General features: G+C 44.4%; 1 protein-coding gene and 1 long non-coding RNA gene across 3 annotated transcripts; both read right to left on the minus strand.

The window, feature by feature from the left end:
• Positions 1–304: 304 nt before the first annotated feature.
• LOC136430516 (uncharacterized) lies at positions 305–2,165 on the minus strand. Of its 2 annotated transcripts, none has more exons than XR_010754902.1 (3): positions 2,021–2,165; positions 1,259–1,438; positions 305–448 (listed from the first exon to the last, which is right to left on the minus strand). It is a non-coding gene; the product is annotated as an uncharacterized lncRNA (long non-coding RNA). The 2 variants fall into 2 exon arrangements; XR_010754901.1 differs by lacking the exon at positions 2,021–2,165 and adding an exon at positions 1,646–1,790.
• Positions 2,166–2,347: 182 nt separating this feature from the next.
• LOC136420247 (uncharacterized) lies at positions 2,348–19,653 on the minus strand. Its single transcript, XM_066407463.1, has 25 exons — positions 19,302–19,653; positions 14,303–14,441; positions 13,749–13,883; positions 12,914–13,087; positions 12,576–12,634; positions 11,831–11,928; positions 11,238–11,388; positions 10,382–10,494; positions 9,678–9,825; positions 9,453–9,535; positions 8,909–9,015; positions 8,573–8,768; positions 7,858–8,106; positions 7,383–7,478; positions 6,920–7,013; positions 6,569–6,706; positions 6,300–6,379; positions 5,881–5,965; positions 5,499–5,585; positions 5,197–5,285; positions 4,588–4,795; positions 3,932–4,078; positions 3,187–3,391; positions 2,843–3,055; positions 2,348–2,355 (listed from the first exon to the last, which is right to left on the minus strand). The coding sequence occupies exons 2-25, from the start codon at positions 14,430–14,432 to the stop codon at positions 2,348–2,350; spliced, it is 3,093 nt and encodes a 1,030-aa protein (XP_066263560.1). The 5' UTR covers positions 14,433–14,441; positions 19,302–19,653.
• Between the last annotated feature and the right edge of the window lie 277 nt (positions 19,654–19,930).

Consider the following 19,930-nt stretch of genomic DNA (forward strand, 5'->3'; position numbering starts at 1 on the left):
CATGGCTGCCAGCCCGAGAAGGTCCGAGTGGCCACAAATTTCCAGTACCGCGCTGTTCCCTGGAACCCACCGAACTCCTGGCGCTTGTTCGTCCGTCCCTGTACGTTGGTAACGGACACGACGTCCTTCCAGTTGTACGGACTCCCAACCTGCGACATCTGTAGGGTGAAGGCTGCAACGTCATGGACGTTGTCTCCGAAGTTGTTGACTGCGATGCGGGTCAGAGTGTGGGGCACTGTGAGGTCCAGTGTAATGTACCAGTTGTTGTGGTTTTGGTTCAAACCTTGAGGGTTCCAGTAGGTCGCAGTGTCCCCATCCAAGGTTTTTGCGGCATCATACGTCCTTCCGCCGGAGACATGCGGTCTGCCAGCAGAGGCCACAACCCAGGACGAATGCCGAGTCAGCCATGCACCTGTGGACGCTGCTGTGGAAGAACCTGTGGACGGTGCTGTGGAAGAAAATGTAGAATCATCACGCCAGCTCTATCGAAATAAGGAAGTCGAAAACACACGAAGAAACAGACAGATGTGCCATGGCATCTAATGTCGCACATAACGTGAATTAAGCGAGGTAAAAAGGGTGCGTATTTACCTCCGTAACTTTGATACAGAAACTATGACGGGGGTATGGTGTACGCACCGTATACCGCATGACGTATACCACAGCTCGCCCGTGGGGTATGGAGTAGGGGGACACGTTTACGCGAGGGTAAGCTTAGCTTTGAATTCGAGTGGGACATAACCACGCTTGCGTACGGTACGTATGCTTAGCTTCCACGTGGGACACGCGAGAAGATTCTTAAGGATGCGGCATACTTCACCCTACCGCATGGTAAGGAAATAACGTAACATCTTCGCAATTAACATATTTATCGAATGAATTCGTAGCACGCTATCATTCCGATATTGAAAACGTCCCTATTATAGCATCAAAGACATATCTATGCTTGTCTAAGGTACGTTTTAGAGGACGGTATTTTGACACGAAAATTGTAAGGTAGTATAAAGGTCCCTCTTTATGGACCCTGCCCTGTCGTGTACCCAAAACGTTTTAACGCTATATTTACACCATCGCCGACGTATTTACATTTATCTAAGGTACCTTTCTCGACAACGATGTTTTGACACAGAAATGATACCATACTATACTGTGCCGGGTTGAAAATCAAGTTTTATAAGTTGAAGGGGCATCCCATCTGTCTTGAGATGAGATAAGCAGATAAATACTACTTTTGCCTTTTAATGGAATGGACACTTACCATTTATCTTACTATAGTCCACACAGCCATTACATGTGCAGTGGGCCGCCGTTTTCCCGCACCATCCACCATCGGAACAGCAGGGGACATCTCCTTTCGGGTCACACTGGCCGGGGTTGGCTCCGGGTGCCGGGTAGCTCTTTCCACAGCGTTTGTCAATCCTCCACTTTGGAAGGACACCTTTGAACAAAACAAGCATTTCATTGGAATCCTGCGTTGATAACTTCATTTTCTAAATGTTAGCATTAATTGTGCTACATTACTACTGTAACAACAGTACTACAAGTATTCTCTCCCACCTATACAGACAGACATCATTGTTCATCAAACCCAACTCTAGTTCCAAGACCGCACATTCGTAGTCAGAGGCACAGAATGGACACTTACGATAGTCCACACAGCCATTACATGTGCAGTGGGCCGCCGTGCTCCCGCACCATCCACCATCGGAACAACAAGGTGTAGGTCCTGCAGGGTCACACTGGCCGGGGTTGGCTAAACTAGCAGGGAAGCTCTTTCCACAGCGTAGGTCACTCCTCCACTTCTTCTTTTCACCTTTGAACAAAACAAGCATTTCATTGGTATCCTGCGTTGATAACTTCATTTTCTAAATGTTAGCATTAATTGTGCTACATTACTACTGTAACAACAGTACTACAAGTATTCTCTCCCACCTATACAGACAGACATCATTGTTCATCAAACCCAACTCTAGTTCCAAGACCGCACATTCGTAGTCAGAGGCACAGAATGGACACTTACGATAGTCCACACAGCCATCACATGTGCAGTGGGCCGCCGTGCTCCCGCACCATCCACCATCGGAACAACAAGGTGTAGGTCCTGCAGGGTTACACTGGCCGGGGTTGGCTAAACTAGCAGGGAAGCTCTTTCCACAGCGCAGGTCACTCCTCCACTTCGATGGTGGAGGGTCAGCTATAAAGAAAATAAGTGAATGAATGAATGAACTTGACAATCGCACATGGTACAATGTATGGTAGTAAATCATTAATACTACAAGGCTAATCTACCCAACCGTTAAATTATAACTACAAAATATTATCCATAACATACGCCAAAAATAGTTACTCAAGCAACTGGGCAAAATTTGGAAACAGTCAGACGTTTCAGACAGCATCCGCTATCTTTCGTCTGTGACTATCTCATTAACATATTTTGAGTTTTGGTATAAAACCTGGTTCAGCAAGATCTTTCCTTAGTCACTGACGAAAGATAGCTGATGCTGTCTGAAACGTCTGACTGTTTCAAAATTTCATCCAGTAGCTTGAGTAACTATTTTTGGCGTATCTTATTACCTGGATGTCTAACCTTCATCACCCTATCGATAACAGTATACGAATTACAATAGTCATGTACGGATGATTTTTTTTCTTGCTTTCGAATGAATGAGAATAAAGAAATTGACCTATGTGTGCTGATATAGGAGTTGGACATGAGTACATCCTCACGACATGATTACCACCAATCATCTAATAGACAATCGTATGTGTGATTTGAAATACAACCCCTGTAAGGAATATGCACCTTTGACACAAGTCCTTTTGTCGGAGCCCACTTTTGTACCATATGGGCACGATTTGACGCATTCTGTACTCCCATCATCTTTGCGGACGCCAAAGTCCTGACATATGCATGTAGCAGTATTTGTATCTGCTTTGAGACCTGCCGGGCATGCGGCGACGCATCGGATCCTCCCACCAGCAATGGAGAGGGCAACATGCCTGCACATGCGGCATTCTGTGTCCAGCTTCGATCCAGGAGACATTGGGATGCATCCTGCATTTGGAAAGAAAAGGTACAAATCAAACCGGTTCACTCTCTCCACAAAGTGCTGATTGTTCCCTGTCTTTAATACATTATTCAAATTATGTCATGATTACACAAGACTCCGAGCTGGAAACCCTCACCGTTGCACTCGGGATGGCAGTCCTCCACGCACTTGCCATCCTTCATCACAGTTCCACCGTAACACTCCATTTCTCCGGTTGCCCCTCCCTCGATGACTCGGGCGTCCATGATCTCTACGTCCTTTTCCCCGCTGCCGAATGAGTAGAAACGGATGCCCAATGGCGGACTCGCATCGTTGTAGACCATGTAGACCAGCCCTTTCTCCTGTTGGTCAGAAAATGTTACAAGATAGTTCATACATCCTCAGCAACAGAATCTCGGTAAGGCAGTTACACCAGAATCGGCATGCAAAACATACATATAGTACAGGAACAAGAAAAAGTCATGCTTTCAAGTACCAGGATTGAAGTCTTTCAAAATTCTTACTTCCTAGAACTATCGTGGATCGCAATTCGTTGTCACCAAGTTAAGTATGGGCATCCTCACTAGATAGCTGTAAACACCGTTTATGTCCAAAGGTTAGGTGTGATGGTTTTTATTATAACCAGTTGTGTGTTTCGTGCCTGCTAGCTGATGTGTTACACCAAAGGGCGGCAATACCGGCTATATAGATACAGATACAGAAGCTGGTGTGTTCCACCAAAGGGTGGTTTTACTAGCTAGCTAGCTAATAGTATACAGATACAGGTTATACCGGCTATACAGATATAGATATAGAAGCTGGTGTGCTAGGCTGAAGGTTGGATGTACTGGCTATACAGAGACAGATGCAGATCTGGGAGTATATCTAAACATCTCACTTACAGAAGTGTCCGAGCCGATGCCATATTTGATGTAGGTTTGCCCTAGGCTTGTGTCCTCATCCAGGCAGATAAAGTAAGGCTGGAACAGTTTTGGATCACCCAGACTTCGCGCGCTCTTCGCTCCCTCGTACTTCACAAGCTTCATTCCCTGGGAAAGGCATAGTTCAGATATGGGATTCTGCTTGCTATGTAGTAAAATAATTCGTTATTCGGAAAAAGAAAGTAGGTCCCATGGCCCAAAGTCCAGGTCACGATGGTCGTGTGATGACCAAACGTGAAGGGAGACACAAATTAATCTACAGATGAAATCCAAATAAATATTCACTTCTAGAAAGGTTACAAATTAAAACTGCACTTAGATAGAGTAGGTCTATCGGCTGTTTCTACTATAAAGTGTCATATGATGACAGCATTGCTATGCGGCTAATGTCTCTGAAAAGGTTCTTGGGTACTTTTGCCATCACTACTTTAAACACTGTCCGAAGTATGCTTTACCGATAAGGTGACGAGGGTCTGAGTCATATTGTGTTACTCTCTGAAATCAAGAAAAATTGAGATGATTGCGCCCTGTGAGAGCAAAAAAAGTCTGACCAGGTTTTACATGACTGTACAGTTTGATTATACTGGGAAAGCTCGAACAGGAAACGATGATGTTACCTTGTAGAGCGCGACGCCTTGATAGCTGATCTGGAGATAGTACCAGGTGGTCTTGTCTCTCGGAATGGCAGAAAACACGACATAAATGTCGCCTGCAGACGCCGCCACGAAGTACAGACACTTGCCTCCCTCCTCAGCAGGCTTGATCTGGTACGAGTTGGACCACTTCACGGTGCAGGGTGCCTCAACGATACTGGCAAAAGCACCACTGGTGGGAAGAGCAGAATTACTAATGTCAGTTATTTTCACATACATTTTAGCAACATTACAATTTACAATTGAAGCACGATTTTATGTATTTGTGGGCGATGATGTGTTTTCTGGTCAAACTATTTTCGTGTCCCAAATACTACCGTGTCCGTATTTAAATTTGGCTTTACAATTGACAGCAACTACCACCTTGAAGGCCGTACAAATTTGACCTATTTGCTGAAAACGTTCTTCTACCTATGATTTGTAGCCTCTTTTGCATGCAGGCTCTACGAGTTACGCTTTTTTGGGGACCACCAGAAAAGAACACATTATAATCCCCGAAAGAGCCCGACTCGTAGAGCCTGATAAGGAGGCTATATGATGCTACCGTATTTAAAGAGTTTTATCCCACTTTACCGTGTTGCCGTTGCATGCTCTAACGGGCTGCGGTATTCAGCCCTTGCAACTCTCCAGCCGGTGAAGTCGCGAGGCAGCTTCCCCACAGCCTGGCAAGAACAACAATGTTTAGCAAATTATTGGCCTCCACCCTTTTGATTTTTACTCATCAGGAGTTATATTTTAGTTGTGTTTTTTTTGTGGTGGCCTTGGGATCCCCAGAGGAATCAACGAGAGTTAACGTTACATATAGGCAACCAATATTTTATCCTAATACGGTAATATTTGTGATGAGAATGACGTATAAACTGGGAAGTGGATACCTTGATTGAGGCTTCTTGATCCTTATCTGTCACTACGAATTTTCCGGTTGCTTCTTCATACGTCATGACAAACCCAAAGCAGGAGACCTGATGACAAAAAAAAAACACTGTTTATTATGTTGTACTTCATGTATATCAGCACGTATATCGTTCTCTCCCTCCCTCTCTGTCCCCCTCGACCTCTATTATAAATAGATATATATAAATAATTATAAATATATGTAAAATGCAACATTTTCGCTTCTTAAGATTTTGACTAAGTTAAGAAGAAAAATATTTCCCTTTAGATATGGATTTTGTTGTAAATACTTTCTACCATTATATTCCTTGATGCTGTCCACATTACACACCACAAAATAATGGAAGAAGTATTAAGTAATACCTTTTTGAGGCTGGTATCACCACTTCCACCATTAGTGCGGCTGTTGTACATGTGGACCTCGGTCCCAGGCGCGTAACAGGTCCATCTGTTTGAGCAAAAGACCTATCAATGGGCTGTTTGTTGCTCCCATAGCTACTTGCTCCCATAGCCGTCCCTCGACAGAGACGGGGGGCGCCATAGACATTCTGCAACTTATGATCACATACATAAAAAAACATCTTTTTGTACATTTCACGCAGACCTAGGAAGACAATTTCATGTCCCTTGCTAGTGGTTGACCAAATAAGGCTAGGGTCGGCAGGGTTTTGCTAGGGTTAGTCGGGTAACCCGGTAATTCCTTTTTCCAAGGCCTGAGTATTATAGAATTCTCTTGTACACAACTGATTTGCCTCTCATGCCGTTATTTTAAGTTGCAATACCTGTTTTCTGCATAAACTAGGAACACCTCCATGTTCTTTTTAAGGTCGTAGTTGATGGCTGCAGGAAGATCAAAGATGACCTGTACAGTGTAGACAAGATAGAGCAAAGGTTCGTTATGGATATGAAAACCTTGGTGCAACGACCTTAGAAACCGACACATTTGGCACAAAAAGTGTTTGATATTCAGGATAGAAAAGTGGACTTGCGTTTGATGACGATACAAAAGTATGAGTGAGTTATCGGTACTGATTGTACAGTTCTCCCGTACCTTGTAAGTGTCTCCATTGATGAGCTCCAGCCATGTGGGGTGGGTAGACCCGGCAGGACCCCCTTTCACCTTCAGGGCTTTTGTCTCACATCCGGGCGTGCCTCCCTTCAGGTGGAAGTCTGTGGTGGGCACTGGTCCCTGTTGAAGCATCAATAAATAAATAAATCAATAAATCAATAAATCGATCATCGATTAATCGGTCGATCGATCAATCAATCAATCAATCACCGCTACAAAATGGGCAATCAATTCAAAGATTACATAGATGTTTTCGGAAAAGACCAGATTTTTATGTGAATTATAGAGGAAGTCTAATTTTACTGGCTTTTAAAAAACTGCTATCCACTATACCTCCTCCATGAAGATAGCGATCGCCCTTTCCAACGCGAGGCGTTTCTTGTCCATTGATTCTTCAAACTTGTCCACAGACGTAAAGTCACAATACCTGTGTAGGTATAAAGGTATTGTTTTATTGTTTATTTTGCACACGTACAAACAAATTAATACAATATGATAATACAGGCGAGAAACATGCAGGGGGAGGGGCAAAAACCTATGTGGCTTTTCGTGGGCCTTCCCCCAGAATCTTGATGACATGAATGGTTTAAATTATATATAATCACAACTTAAGAAAACAAACCTTTAATACCCCAGACATTTACTTGTCCTACAGCAATGAAAATGAATTTCATGAAAATACATGTCACAAAAAAAAAAGAAATCATAATCATCCATAATAAGTATCATTTTCGTCTAGCTTGTATCCCACACAAACTCATTTCAAGACTTCATCTTCTACGAATGTTAAGATTACCGTTTCTCGTTCACTGGTTTCATCTCTCCTCTGCTGTTGTTCACCAGCTTGGCGACCTCATAATACTTCCTTCCGGTGCCGTCCTCGGTCTTAAGGCTGGGGTTTTTGAAATAAGAATGTGAAAGAGCAAGAATATGGAAAATGATCACTAGAACTATTTTAGAAGAATCTTTGGAAGAACTATCAACTTCTCTCTAAACAGAGCCTATTTCAGTTTCTTCTCTATAAGAATCCATTGTTTACCTGCATCATCAATGTAATGAACATATTGAAAAAAATGTGGGCATACAATACGAAGACCACTGCATGTATTGCATAGACTCAATGCAAGTCCAATGTAAAAGTGCCAGTTCACTGGTCATATTGGAATTTAATATATAAATGATGAAAATGTAGTAATTGGACAATTGAGCAAACAAATCGGCCTAGAACAAAGAATGAAAGAAAATACAAAAATACATATCCTAAAACTCACTTCTCACTGAAGCAGCCGTCTGCAGCATCCTTGATGTCAAAAGGGAAGAGAAGTTTGTAGTTCAGGTCCAGCAGCTCCGACATGGTTCCCACGAACATCTCGATGGGTTTGGGGTATTTGGGGATGGACTTCAGCCACTCGGTGAAAGTGTCCTTGAACCCGGTTGAGTAGAAGTCAGCTACTATGGATGCAACTTCCTGGTCGCCTCCTTCCATTGTCACGTGGGTGCTGGAAGACTTGGAAGACTGGCTGTAAGATTACAGATGTTTGTCTTTTTAACATTCACAAGCGATTCATCCTTCAGGTGATTGGAAAAAATACGAATTATTTTGCTCCTTGAATCAGTTGCTCTTTTGATCAATGTGCACAACAATAGCCAGGAACATTGTTTAGTTTTTTTTTCTGTCAACAAGCAAAAACGTTAGGAACTGCTACTCACTATTATCTAGCTGGAGGTATATGGCCTTTGGCATTACTAGTCATTAACAATTCTACATTTGATTATTGACTAAGCAAACAAGTTGTCCATAATCCCTTACATTACAAATTTACAACCAAGGTGAAAGTGATCTCGAGCCAGTTTAGCTCCCCTGAAGAGCTTATCTTCCACTGGTTTGTGACGGGAAAGAAAGACGACATATACAGTACAATCAAGATGCCATGTATCACCTTACCCCCACAAGTTTATGACAAGAAGAAAAAATGGCTGCCATACGAGGATCCACTGGAGCCTCCGATTCCGAAGTGGCCTCCGGCGTTGAAAAAAAGGGAATTGTATGAAGCCTGGGCCTGAACGGAGAAGTCCTCAAGACTTTCACTCTTGGAGGCCTCTTGAGTCTTGAACAGCCTGAAGGAGCCACCAAACTTAGCTGACTTGATGAAATGAGTTCCATAGCGGATGATGAACTTTTCTGTAAACAACAAATGATTGCCTTAGTAAACAGTTACCGCTCATGATGAGAACTGATGACTCTACATTGTGGAAACATAGCGACACGACATCATCTACCCTCAAATTTAACAAAAAGGTGCACGTGCGACCAGTACTTACGAAGTTCTGCCTTCCCCACGATGAAATTTTTGGGAAGAGACAGGAAGTCCCGCAGGAAGGCCAGGCTCAGTGTGTCCGGCGAGATTTCATCCAGGAAGATTTCATACCTACAGGTGAAATGGAACTTAACTAAGAGTGAAACTTTCTCATCAATCAACCTAGGTTACCAGCCTGACTAAATAGCACTTCTAACAGCCCTTCCACTGGTGAAACTTTCTCATCAACGGACGTTACCAGCTAGCCGAATGGCCCTTCCACCATAGAGTTGGGGCCTGTGGTGACTGGTTGCCATTGTGACAGAGAGTCCTGGACTCCTATTGTATTGTATTCATAGTCATAAAGAGTCTATGAGTTCCAATTGGTGGTTGTGGGATAAAGAATAGTTCTCTCGAGTTTGAGGTGTGGATATGTTTCTTTACGGAAGGTTCAAAATCATAATTAATCTACTCCGCACAAAATCATAAAACAAAGATTAACATACAGTCTTAACGACTCAGTACTTCAATACTGTAACAGTACTCAGTATATGGGAAAGAAAATTCACCTTATCACGTTAGCCTGGATGAGGGACATGAACGACTGTTTGGACGAGGATGAGGATCTCCCGTATGCTGAATCAACGGCGGCCTGGACAGAAATAAGATTCATCAATGGCCAAGAAAATCAGTTACAGACAAAACTCGAAATGCCTTTTCAATTTCTTCAGTTCATCATTTCAGTTTCATTTGAGGTCAACCTTTTTAATTTCTAATTTGTAACGAATCGTTACCTGGAAACCAAATCCAGAAAATGACATTCCAGCCTTCATCTGTAGGGAATGGCGGTAAGCCGACTGCGACTCAAAGACGTAGGAGGCGACTTCAGTGTCAAAGATGCCATGAACGTTCATGTTGTCTGGAACATCCTCATCGTGATACCTGGGGTGTGGTGAAAAAGAATATTTCCGTTAGTAAGAAAGAAGACAGGTACATGTATTGTTACATTGTTATTCCAATATACAGGCTTCTTATAAAAGGTTATTTAAGATCAGTCATTGCAACATACTCGCATTGCTGATCATGCAGTATACATTTTCACATTACCGAAAGACACTAGGGATATTTGTTGTGCCTGTTTGTGTGAGGGTGCATGTACTTTTTATATTAAGTCAAACCTGATTAAGAAAACACCTATAGTCACAGGCCTTATTAAAACAGCCCCGTACAATGTTACATAGTTATCCCCATCCTGTCCTGAGAAACCATCTGTCCTCAGCAACAATTTTCCTTAGTCCCTTGAGTGGGTGTTGAATCTATGTTTGACTGTAGTTCGAAGTGAAAGTTTACATACAAATGAACATAGACAATGACAATAGGTGTATGTCTGTTTTGGCTGTCTGTGTGGAGGTGCGTGTTTATGTACATTTTGTATAGTTTTAAGTGGAAGATTATATACAACAGAATATAGGCACAACAATGTTTCCTCGACACTCACGTGGCCCTGTTCTTGCAGTTCCGCTGGATGACTGTTTTCCGTCGGGACGTGCTGCTGTAGTCCCCGCGACCGTCGAAACCGACCCCGATGTAGCCACACCCCTCCATCATGTTCTGTGCGACGATATAAAGTTATGTTACGGCAATGTGCTCCACCCTTTCTAAATCTTAACGTCTAGTACTCTTAGTTCTAGTCGTCGCGGTCGTTTGATGGCAGGGTGTTTGGCCCAAGACCCAGAGGTCCTGGTTCGAATCCGCTGACATGCCCTGTTAACGTTGTGCCCTTGGGAATGGCACTTGACACGAATTTCCTCGCTTCACTAAGGTGACAATGAGTACCTAGCTTCATGAGGCGGTTCACACAATACAAGCATGCAAAGAATCAGTATTTCTGTTGTCCTGCATTGCCTCTATGTGCATGTGCTACAGGAACTATTCATTACCACTAATGATAGGTTAGATGACAGGTTAGCAAACATCTCCAGTGAAATTCACCGTGCACCACGCCCTGGCTGCTAATTTGAATAGCTACATGGTACTTAGTGAATGAATGAATGAATGAATGAAGTTCCTCTAATAACACAAAACGCCCATGAACAAGCATCCATCTGGACCATCTATGGTTATCTTCCCCGAGTGTCCCCAGGCATCTCTTCACTCATTCTGTGGAGATCTAGTGGAAACTCTACTCGAGAAAGCTCACCTACCCTTAAACCATCCCCAGAGACTCCGGTATTAATACAGAGAACTTGAATTGGGAGCGGTTATGAACGACCGAAAGCCGTAGAGGAATGTTGTGAAAAGACGTATTACTCCGCTAATCTGGGACGACAGATGATGATGAATACAAAACTCACCCAGCAGTTTGGGATGGCGTCCTTCATGTTGTAGCACGGATCGCCAAGCACGTACCCCGTCCCGAAACAGCCGTTCATCAGAGCAGAGCCCATCCCCATCGGGTAGGAGAACGCCATTGGTTGGGAGCTCTGATCGGGCTCACTGTCCTTCCTGCCGGTGTAGAATAATTGTCGGTGTTGTAATAACTGATAATACATGTGGCACACAGTTCGTTTATCTATCTATCTATCTATCTATCTATCTATCTATCTATCTATCTATCTATCTATCTATCTATCTATCTATCTATCTATCTATCTATCTATCTATCTATCTATCTATCTATCTATCTATCTATCTATCTATCTATCTATCTAGCTCTCTCTCTCTCTCTTGGGGTGGGGTGTCGGAAATGAAGCAAACACTTACTCGGGAACTTTCTCAACGCATATTTTCTACATGTATTTACATTTACCCCCCCCTCTCTCTCTCTCTCTCTCTCTCTCTCTCTCTCTCTCTCTCTCTCTCTCTCTCTCTCTCTCTCTCTCTCTCTCTCTCTCTCTCCCTCCCTCCCTGGGGGGTGGGGTGGGGTGGAAATGAAGCAAACACTTACCCGGGGTCTTTCTCAACGTCTATTTTCATCTCCATCCCTGGCGGAGCGAACATGTCATCCTGGACCATTCCCTTTTCTGGAACAAAGTCTATTTCAGCCTGAAAAACAATTAGTTCTATCAACGTATGTGTCACTGTACAGTCACATAATCTTTGCAAACAAACAAACAGACAAACAAACATACGAAGAGAGGGGTCTCAATTCAAGAGAGCGGCACAAATATCCGCAAACATAAACATCTTGCTCAATGTCAAATGCAAAACCGTTGATGACTTTTCCTAATGTAGTCATCCCGCTTTTCTCAATTCCTCACTTCATGCATACTGTTACATGGCTGCCAGTTGATTCATAACAAATTCATGGAAGTATTCTACCCATTGTCAAATTCAAAACCTTTCAGTACATTGCCTCTATTCATACCACTTTCCCCAATGCCTTACTTCATACTTACAACAATCCAACTCTGAAACTCTCAAGTCTCAAGACTGTGCTTCCATGTTCGCTGAACATGGAATAATCCGGTTCCAGGTTTAAACCGTGTTTCTACAGGGACATAGATTGTGAGTAACAAAGTTGAAGGCCCCCGAGACATAAACAAAACATGTTTGCACATGGCGTAGACAAGAACTGTCAGGGGCCTTCCCATTGGACGTATTACCCACAATGCACATTGCTACGCACGCGCAGTTTGAACCGTGGAATGGCTTGTCATAAGATATTAAAACAAAGAAATGCAGTTGTGTACCTTCATTTCCTCCTCTGATCCGCCGCCGCCGCCAGCCTCATCTTTCTTTTCATGCTCAACTGTACCGTGAGGCAATATGAATGACATCAGTAGACTGATAATACGTAAACTGTATCTCACCAGTATGCCCGACCGGACAGATCTCTATTTGAGCAAACGGAATGACGACATTGTTCCGAGATGCAGATATTGGCATGACAATGTTGGGTTACGAAATAAAACAATGTGGTTGGTATCCCCTTGACAGTACATGTGAGAAGTTACACGATTGCACAGAACGCACCTCGCTGAGTTACATGATTCAAAGCTCAATGGATACAGTAGCTGTTATCCCTCACCTTCGTCAAATATCTTTTCGACCGTCTCCTCCGCCACCTTCTTTTCCACTTCTGCCGTGACCTCGGACTCCTGTTGCACGCTTTGGGCCAAGATGTCCGGCCCCATGTTCTTCATACTGCCCAGTTTCTGTATCGTGTCTGTCAGTTGTCCTACGTCGACGCTCTTTCCTGCTTCTGTACACGGGTAAAACACATTAGTAGAAACATGGTTTATTGGTTGGTCAGAAACCACCCGTGCAATGGCAGCCAGCGCTGAATTGCTGCAAAGTTTACAATCATATAGTACAGAACAGATACTTGTGTGTTTGCTCCACACTTGCACTTTGTGGAATTGTCGCAAGGATCTGGGCGGCTGCCATTCGGCGCCAGCAGGTGACCTCAATACGACCTTCCCCAACCAAAGTCAGGTACCCATTCAGACCTGGGTGGAGTGGGGAAAGTCGTGTAAATTGCCTTTCCCAAGGGCACAACATGGAGGCATATCAGGGTTTCGAACCCGGGACCTCTCGGTTCTGGGCGAAACACGCTACCGATTGTGCCACACGATGCCACATCATTGGAGACAGCGTTCTCCCTATGGGGACTGCAGGCTGATCCCCACATGTAGACTCGGTTGAATGCCAATCAATAAATAGCATCTAATAGGGTAATATCTGTGGATATATAGCAAAGCTTTTGTGGATCATTGGCACTGACTAAGAACCTACAGCTAACCTTCGTCACTCTGCCAGGTACTGTGGAATTTCCAAGGGCGAGACCATTGTGGAAAATAGTTCCTGAGCCATCGGAAGGTATAATGCGACAAGTTACTAGAAATTTGTGTTGGAGGACTTACGAAAGAGCTTCCCGGCAAGACTGGCGATGGCCGGCAGAAAGCGTTTGTCCTTGACGATATCCGGGTTCTTGACGTAATCAGCCGGGTATTCAGCAGCTGCTGCTCGGAGAGCGTCCTGCAGATCCGTCGGCAATGCTGCGGTACGTAAAGGGTTTGAAGAAACATCATCAACCAGAAGAGAAAGGCTCTCCACTCTTCTTTACCGACGAACTGCTACGTTCTAACACATTGGTATTCATACTTTATCATCGAATATCAAAATGTACAATATTGCCACAAGACCTCAATGGCTTGATCACGAGATTTTGGTGTACTATATGCCAAATCGCTTCGGGAATTCTAAAATGTGGTAAGGTATTTTAGAACCTTTACAATCTGACAGAGAAACTGTGCTTGATATTTCTTGCCCATTATTGATATTGGAAAGCCGATTAGGCCGCCAATTCACTATTGTTATTCCCAGCTTACATTTGTCCATTTTGCTACTTTGAAAACGTTACAATATAAGGCTGTTGTCACCCCCCCCCCCCCTAAGTTACGAGTCCAACACTTACACAAGGACCTTTTGATGACACGGTGTCCGGGTTCGGAGAATGGATCCTTCCTTAGCGCAGTCCCGATGAGATACGCAGAGACTGCCAGGATCAGCAATAAGGGCACGCCTATCCCCACTGCCCGCTTCATGGTGGAGAACTAATGCATAGATGACAATAACAGTGTCAGTAATCTTTATGATGTCGACTCCCAACAACCTTTGATATGATAACGTCTGACCGTGTCTAAGGTCTGGCGTCCAGAACAATTAGGTCAGATAGCTGAAAAGCATCGAATGATTCGGTTGAAAATTTCGGTAAAATCCAATCATTTGTATTTGGAGAAAGTTTAGATGTTCCTTAGTAATTTTCATAATGATATATATAACTTTATTGCTCAACAATTGTACAAGGTACAGAGTATGGCATTCACTGGTACATAGATAACATTCTACTAGGCTAATCCGTCTATCTTATACAATATGGTGTACTAGTCTATCTTATACAATATGGTGTACTAGTCTATCTTATACAATATGGTATCTAATCTATAAAACAGAGCCGGCCTGACAGATAAGTGGGGACCACACACCACTATTAGTATGTGGATAACTAACACCATACATTCTAAGTTTTCATCCACAGGCAATGACTTGTAGTACTTAGGGGGGGGGGGAAGATGATACAATAGGACATCCACTGAACATTACAGGACAGCTAAAGGTCGTGCGGGTTTAGCTTGAAGCCACCAGTCATGCACCACTGGTTGCGGACACTAATGATATATCGATAGTAGTTTTTCCTGACCCTTTGACCCCATACTGGTTGAACCACATCAATCGCGATAGCATATGTACGGCAGCATGTGTGTCACGATCTCTGCGGACAGTCCCTGTTTTGCTATGCTCTGTCAAAGCTAGACTTATGCAGAACGTTCTTGCTAAGCTCGGTATTTTTCGAGTTCTTTTACCCGTGATTCTCCAATGGAAATTGAATTCGACGGTGGTGTCATTCTTTGCTGTCCGTGTTAATTTCCGGAGCTGTTCGTGTCAAGACGTGTCAAGACTGGTAAAAACTGCCTCTGTGGCTCAAAGTTCGGACGCGTCTTGCCACCATGGCACAAAAAAGGCACCAGAACGCTCTGAGATACGACGTGAGTCCGTCAGACTGCCTCGCAGGACTACTAAGAAGTCGGTCTGCGAAGATGATCGATATCTCTCCGCCTTCCTGGGTCCGCCCCGATACAGGGCCTGTGGGCAAGGGCGCCATACCGGTCTGGAACAGTGGCGGGCTTAGAAGACGGACCCATCCCGATGGACTGTTGCAGCGATCGAGCGATCGAGGATACCGTGCCGACGGGACGATGGAAGGGGAACGGCAGAAGACCGCGGAGCGATAAGAATTACGATGAAAGTATGGAGTAGGGCTATAAAAGGTAAAGGTAGTCCCATACACCTTTTCATGGCCCTGGGGCAGTGGGTTGGTATCCACTGTGTCTGGGGCACGGTATTTCATCTTCTTCCATTGCCGACATGTCTGTAACCTAACCAACCTAAGCTAGGTACCCATCTCCACACCTGAGTGGAGTGAGGAAAGTCGTGTAAATTGCCTTTCCCAATGGCATGTCATGGGAGACAAAGACAATGTGGCTCTGCACTCCCCAGGAACTGAACCCAGGACACCCTAACCGGTGCGTTAGCACGGCGCCAACCATGGGGCGATAGAGAGGCCAAACAACGAAAACAGCATCAGAACGTTCTGAAGAAGAAACGGGTGATTTTCTTTGACTTCGTCAGCATTCAATCTGGCCCTGGCCTGGATCTTCTCAAGCATTTTCTTCGGTCCTTGTCGTTTGATTAGCTGGTCTAAGCGTCAGAAAGATCAGCCCTAGAACACTACGTGGGGGTATTCATAAGGAAACGACAGGACTAAAACGACGACCAACAACACAGGCGTAGATGTTAGTTGTCACATGTCGGGCGATTGAGGTAAGATGCCAGTTTCATTTCTTGTATGAAGGAATATATGTTGTATTTTCTAGTGATCATGACTGGATTAATCATGTGAAGGATGTTCTCAATTATCACGGCCTTGGATACATATGGATGAATCCTAAATGTTATAAAGTAGACTATATTGAACATCAACTCAACTGCAGACTACAGGATGCACATATACAAGAGTGGTTTAGTTGTGTAAGCAATAATTCAAAATTGTCCCTTCTTCACAAATCCAAAAATCATTATGCACAAGAAAAATATCTTTATGATGTGAATAGTGTTGAAATCCGTAAAGCGATAACACAGTTAAGAATTAGTAGCCATAGATTGAATATAGAAACAGGTAGATACTTTAATGTAGCTCCCGACCAAAGGTTTTGCCCATTCTGTCCTAATCGAATTGAAGATGAGTTTCACTTTATTATGTTGTTGCCATACTTTGTACCTGCTACAATGGTCGCGCAATAATGTTCTTCCTATGAAGATTCAAACACAGCACAAATAAAATTATTTTAGACTGAGTCACCTAACTACCCTGGGCGCCAGACTAGTACCGGGTCGCTAGCGATTTGTTTCGGCGGCCCGAGAACAGTCTGCCCGCCCGGTCTTAATCAACGCTCCGGGGAGTTGTAGCCCGTGGGCGTGAACCGCACCCCATTGGTAGGGCCGGTCAACTCCCCGGCTGGAAATCTCTCGGTGCGCTAATTAGGATTCTGCGGGCTGGGGTCTCTGTGCCGCCGAAGGAACTGACTACAAGGTACCGGCTAAAGGGAACCGGCTAAACTCGGGCCCGATATTAACAGTCTGGAACCCAGGGTATCGCCTAACTAGAATTAAGCTAAGTTGGAAACTAAGAGGTTTGGGTCTCCAGCTTGGTACCATCCCACGGGTCCGACAAATAAGGCATTTCATCGGCGATCTTCGATTCCTGTCTGTGATCTAGGTAAATAACTGCATCCCGCCCGGCCCCGTAAAAATCCACCGGGCCGCCCTAAATGACCTCGGCGGGTAGGTAACGCACCCACCGCCGAGGTGATGCCTCAAAGCTCACGTTAGGCTGTTACCGGGGTAGTCAACTCTTCTAGAGAAGTGGTAGGCTCTACAGTGTTGTCTAACTCGTCCACATTTATTTCTCGGTAGGACTAGTACCGCAGTGACCGGTATGAGAGGCATTTGGGCAGTCAGTCTGGGATCGATCCGAATCCAGGGCACACAAAAACCCATGATGAAGAACTCGGGCCGGGGGGATTGTTTCTATGTTCGCCCTACATCTTTATGAAGGAGTGCCTGCATACCCCATTCCTTTAACTCAGTGAATTATTCCCTCGTGAAGGGACTTCGTGATAATATTTTGGCGTAGTTGCAACTAGATGAAATGTGGAGTATAATGATATTAAAATCTTGGCTTATACAAAAGGGGGCGTTTTCAGATACAATCGACCGCTTTAAGTGGTTTACTCTACGTCCTTCAAGGGATCTAGTGTGGCAAGTAAATGATATGTGGAAAGTCTTGGCTTATACTAAAGGGGGTATTGTCACAGACTATTGTACAAACAACAAAACAATGAACAACAGAATGTAGTTTAGTGTCACTAAATGTAGTTAAGTACAAAGGGTGGCTGCTTCTAGATTGATCCAGACCAGTGCATGGCGGCAGGATGAAAAAAAATCGTCACGGTGAGTGGAGGAAATTTGTAAAACTCTCTGGAATAACGACAGTATCATTTGCACTGCGACCAAATGAGGTTGGTTAGTGGGAGAGTATAATTGTTCGATGACAGAAAAGGGGGCGTTGTCAGCTAAAAATGGGGAGAAGCTGTAGGCAACGGAACACGCTCAGATGAGGGAGCTGTAGGGCATGGGTGCAGAAAGATACTAAAGGGGAAAAGGTTATCCGGGTGGCTGTTTTGTTGCCCCATTGCACGACTCACATGTCCCATGGCGGCCTCAGACGGATCCTATGCCGCCCTGCCACACTGCCCCGATAATGTTTAGATCTGTATAGCCACGGATCTGGGTTGAAGGTCCAATGAGCGGCGGAAGACCATAGCAAAGGAAGTGTGTTTGGGGGCGAGAATCAGCCCTGGTACCGAGAAAAATTATACCACAGATCCAAGCCCTGACCTAAAGCTGAAAGCACCAGGGGCTGATTCTAAGTAAAAGTTGATATCAAACGAGATCGGCCGGCCAGCTATCGAGGGTCCTACGGGACCCACTCCGAAAGTGCAAACAGCCACAAAAACAGCCGGCGCATCGGTTTGGAAATGTGACTGTAGCAAAGCCGGTGTTCAAGCACCTGACATCAGAGCTCGGTCGGTGACTGGAATCTTGGAAATGTGGCGGAAGCATAACACTATAAGAGTCATTTTATCAACTTTATTTGGATTTGCAGGTACAATTACAACCAACAACCGTAGATTGCTGACCTCCAGGACCGTGGAATTTCCGGTATCTGCTGACAACGCCCCCTTTTCTGTCATTAAAATGATACTGTCCCACTAAACTAACCTTATTTGGCTTTAGTGCAAATGATACAGTTCGTTTTACACTCTTTCTCACCTCACCTTAAGGAATGTTTCTTCATGCTGCCGTCATGCACTGGTCTGGATCAATTTAGAAGCAGGTATTTGAAAATAGGTCACATTCGGCGTAAAAACTCCAAGTAATGTGAAATGATGTGCCTACAGTTAAGTTATATGAAAAGGTTCAGGACAGCACTTTAACTTATACTGTGGAGGAGGCAACTGCGCCAGCACGATCCACCTGTTCTCTCGTGGCAATGTTGGAGGGATCAATTTTTTACTAGAACTATCGTGGAGTCGGACTCCGTACCACCAAGTACAGTAGGAGTGTCATCGCTCAATAGTTCTGAACAACGCTTGCAGTATGATGTGGGAAGGTTAGATATGGCTGGGTTGATATAACCAACTGGTGTCGATCGCGCCGTACCCGCGAAGCTGGTGTGTTGCCCCGAAGGGCGGTTATACCGACTATGCATATGCTGTGACAGATACACTTACCTCTTGTTCGTACCTGGTGCTCTGTCGAAACTTGCGTCGTTTGAGCAGCCCAACTTGACGAGTCGCAGCTTGTCCGATGGATGTGGCAGATCTGATGGGAAGACTGAAGAACAAAGTAGGCCGATTCCGGTACCACCGCGATGTCTCGCTGACAGGACCTGGTGTCCGATGGCAACCGCAGGTATATAAGAAGGATGGAAAACAAAAGAAAACGTTGATGCCAACACTTCTGACCAATAGCAGCAAGTGTGTCTCATGAGCCTTGAAATCACAACCAAAGAATTATAGGAGAAAAACAGAGAACAAAGAACGGTCTTGTGGCTAACCAATGGCGGCATCACACGTGCGTAAAAAGTACAGATATCGCAATTACGTTTTCGGCTCGTGTGAAAGAAGTTGGGAAGTAGCTTTGGTCTAACCAATAGCAGGATGACACGGTCGCCAGATCTGTGATTTATATCTAGAGGCAGTGTAAGACAACGTGCCCCACATTTTAGAGCTACGTGTACTTTTGAACCATACATGTCCTTTCGTAATTGGAAGAAGTCACGAAATAATCTGGTCGACTTCTTCGACTGTTTTCTTCTTTAAGAGTTAGAACATAGTGATGAACTAAGTTGGTCTGCCAT

The sequence above is a fragment of the Branchiostoma lanceolatum genome, chromosome 1 (genome assembly GCF_035083965.1).
Source record: "Branchiostoma lanceolatum isolate klBraLanc5 chromosome 1, klBraLanc5.hap2, whole genome shotgun sequence".
In the NCBI taxonomy this organism is placed as follows: Eukaryota; Metazoa; Chordata; class Leptocardii; order Amphioxiformes; family Branchiostomatidae; genus Branchiostoma; species Branchiostoma lanceolatum.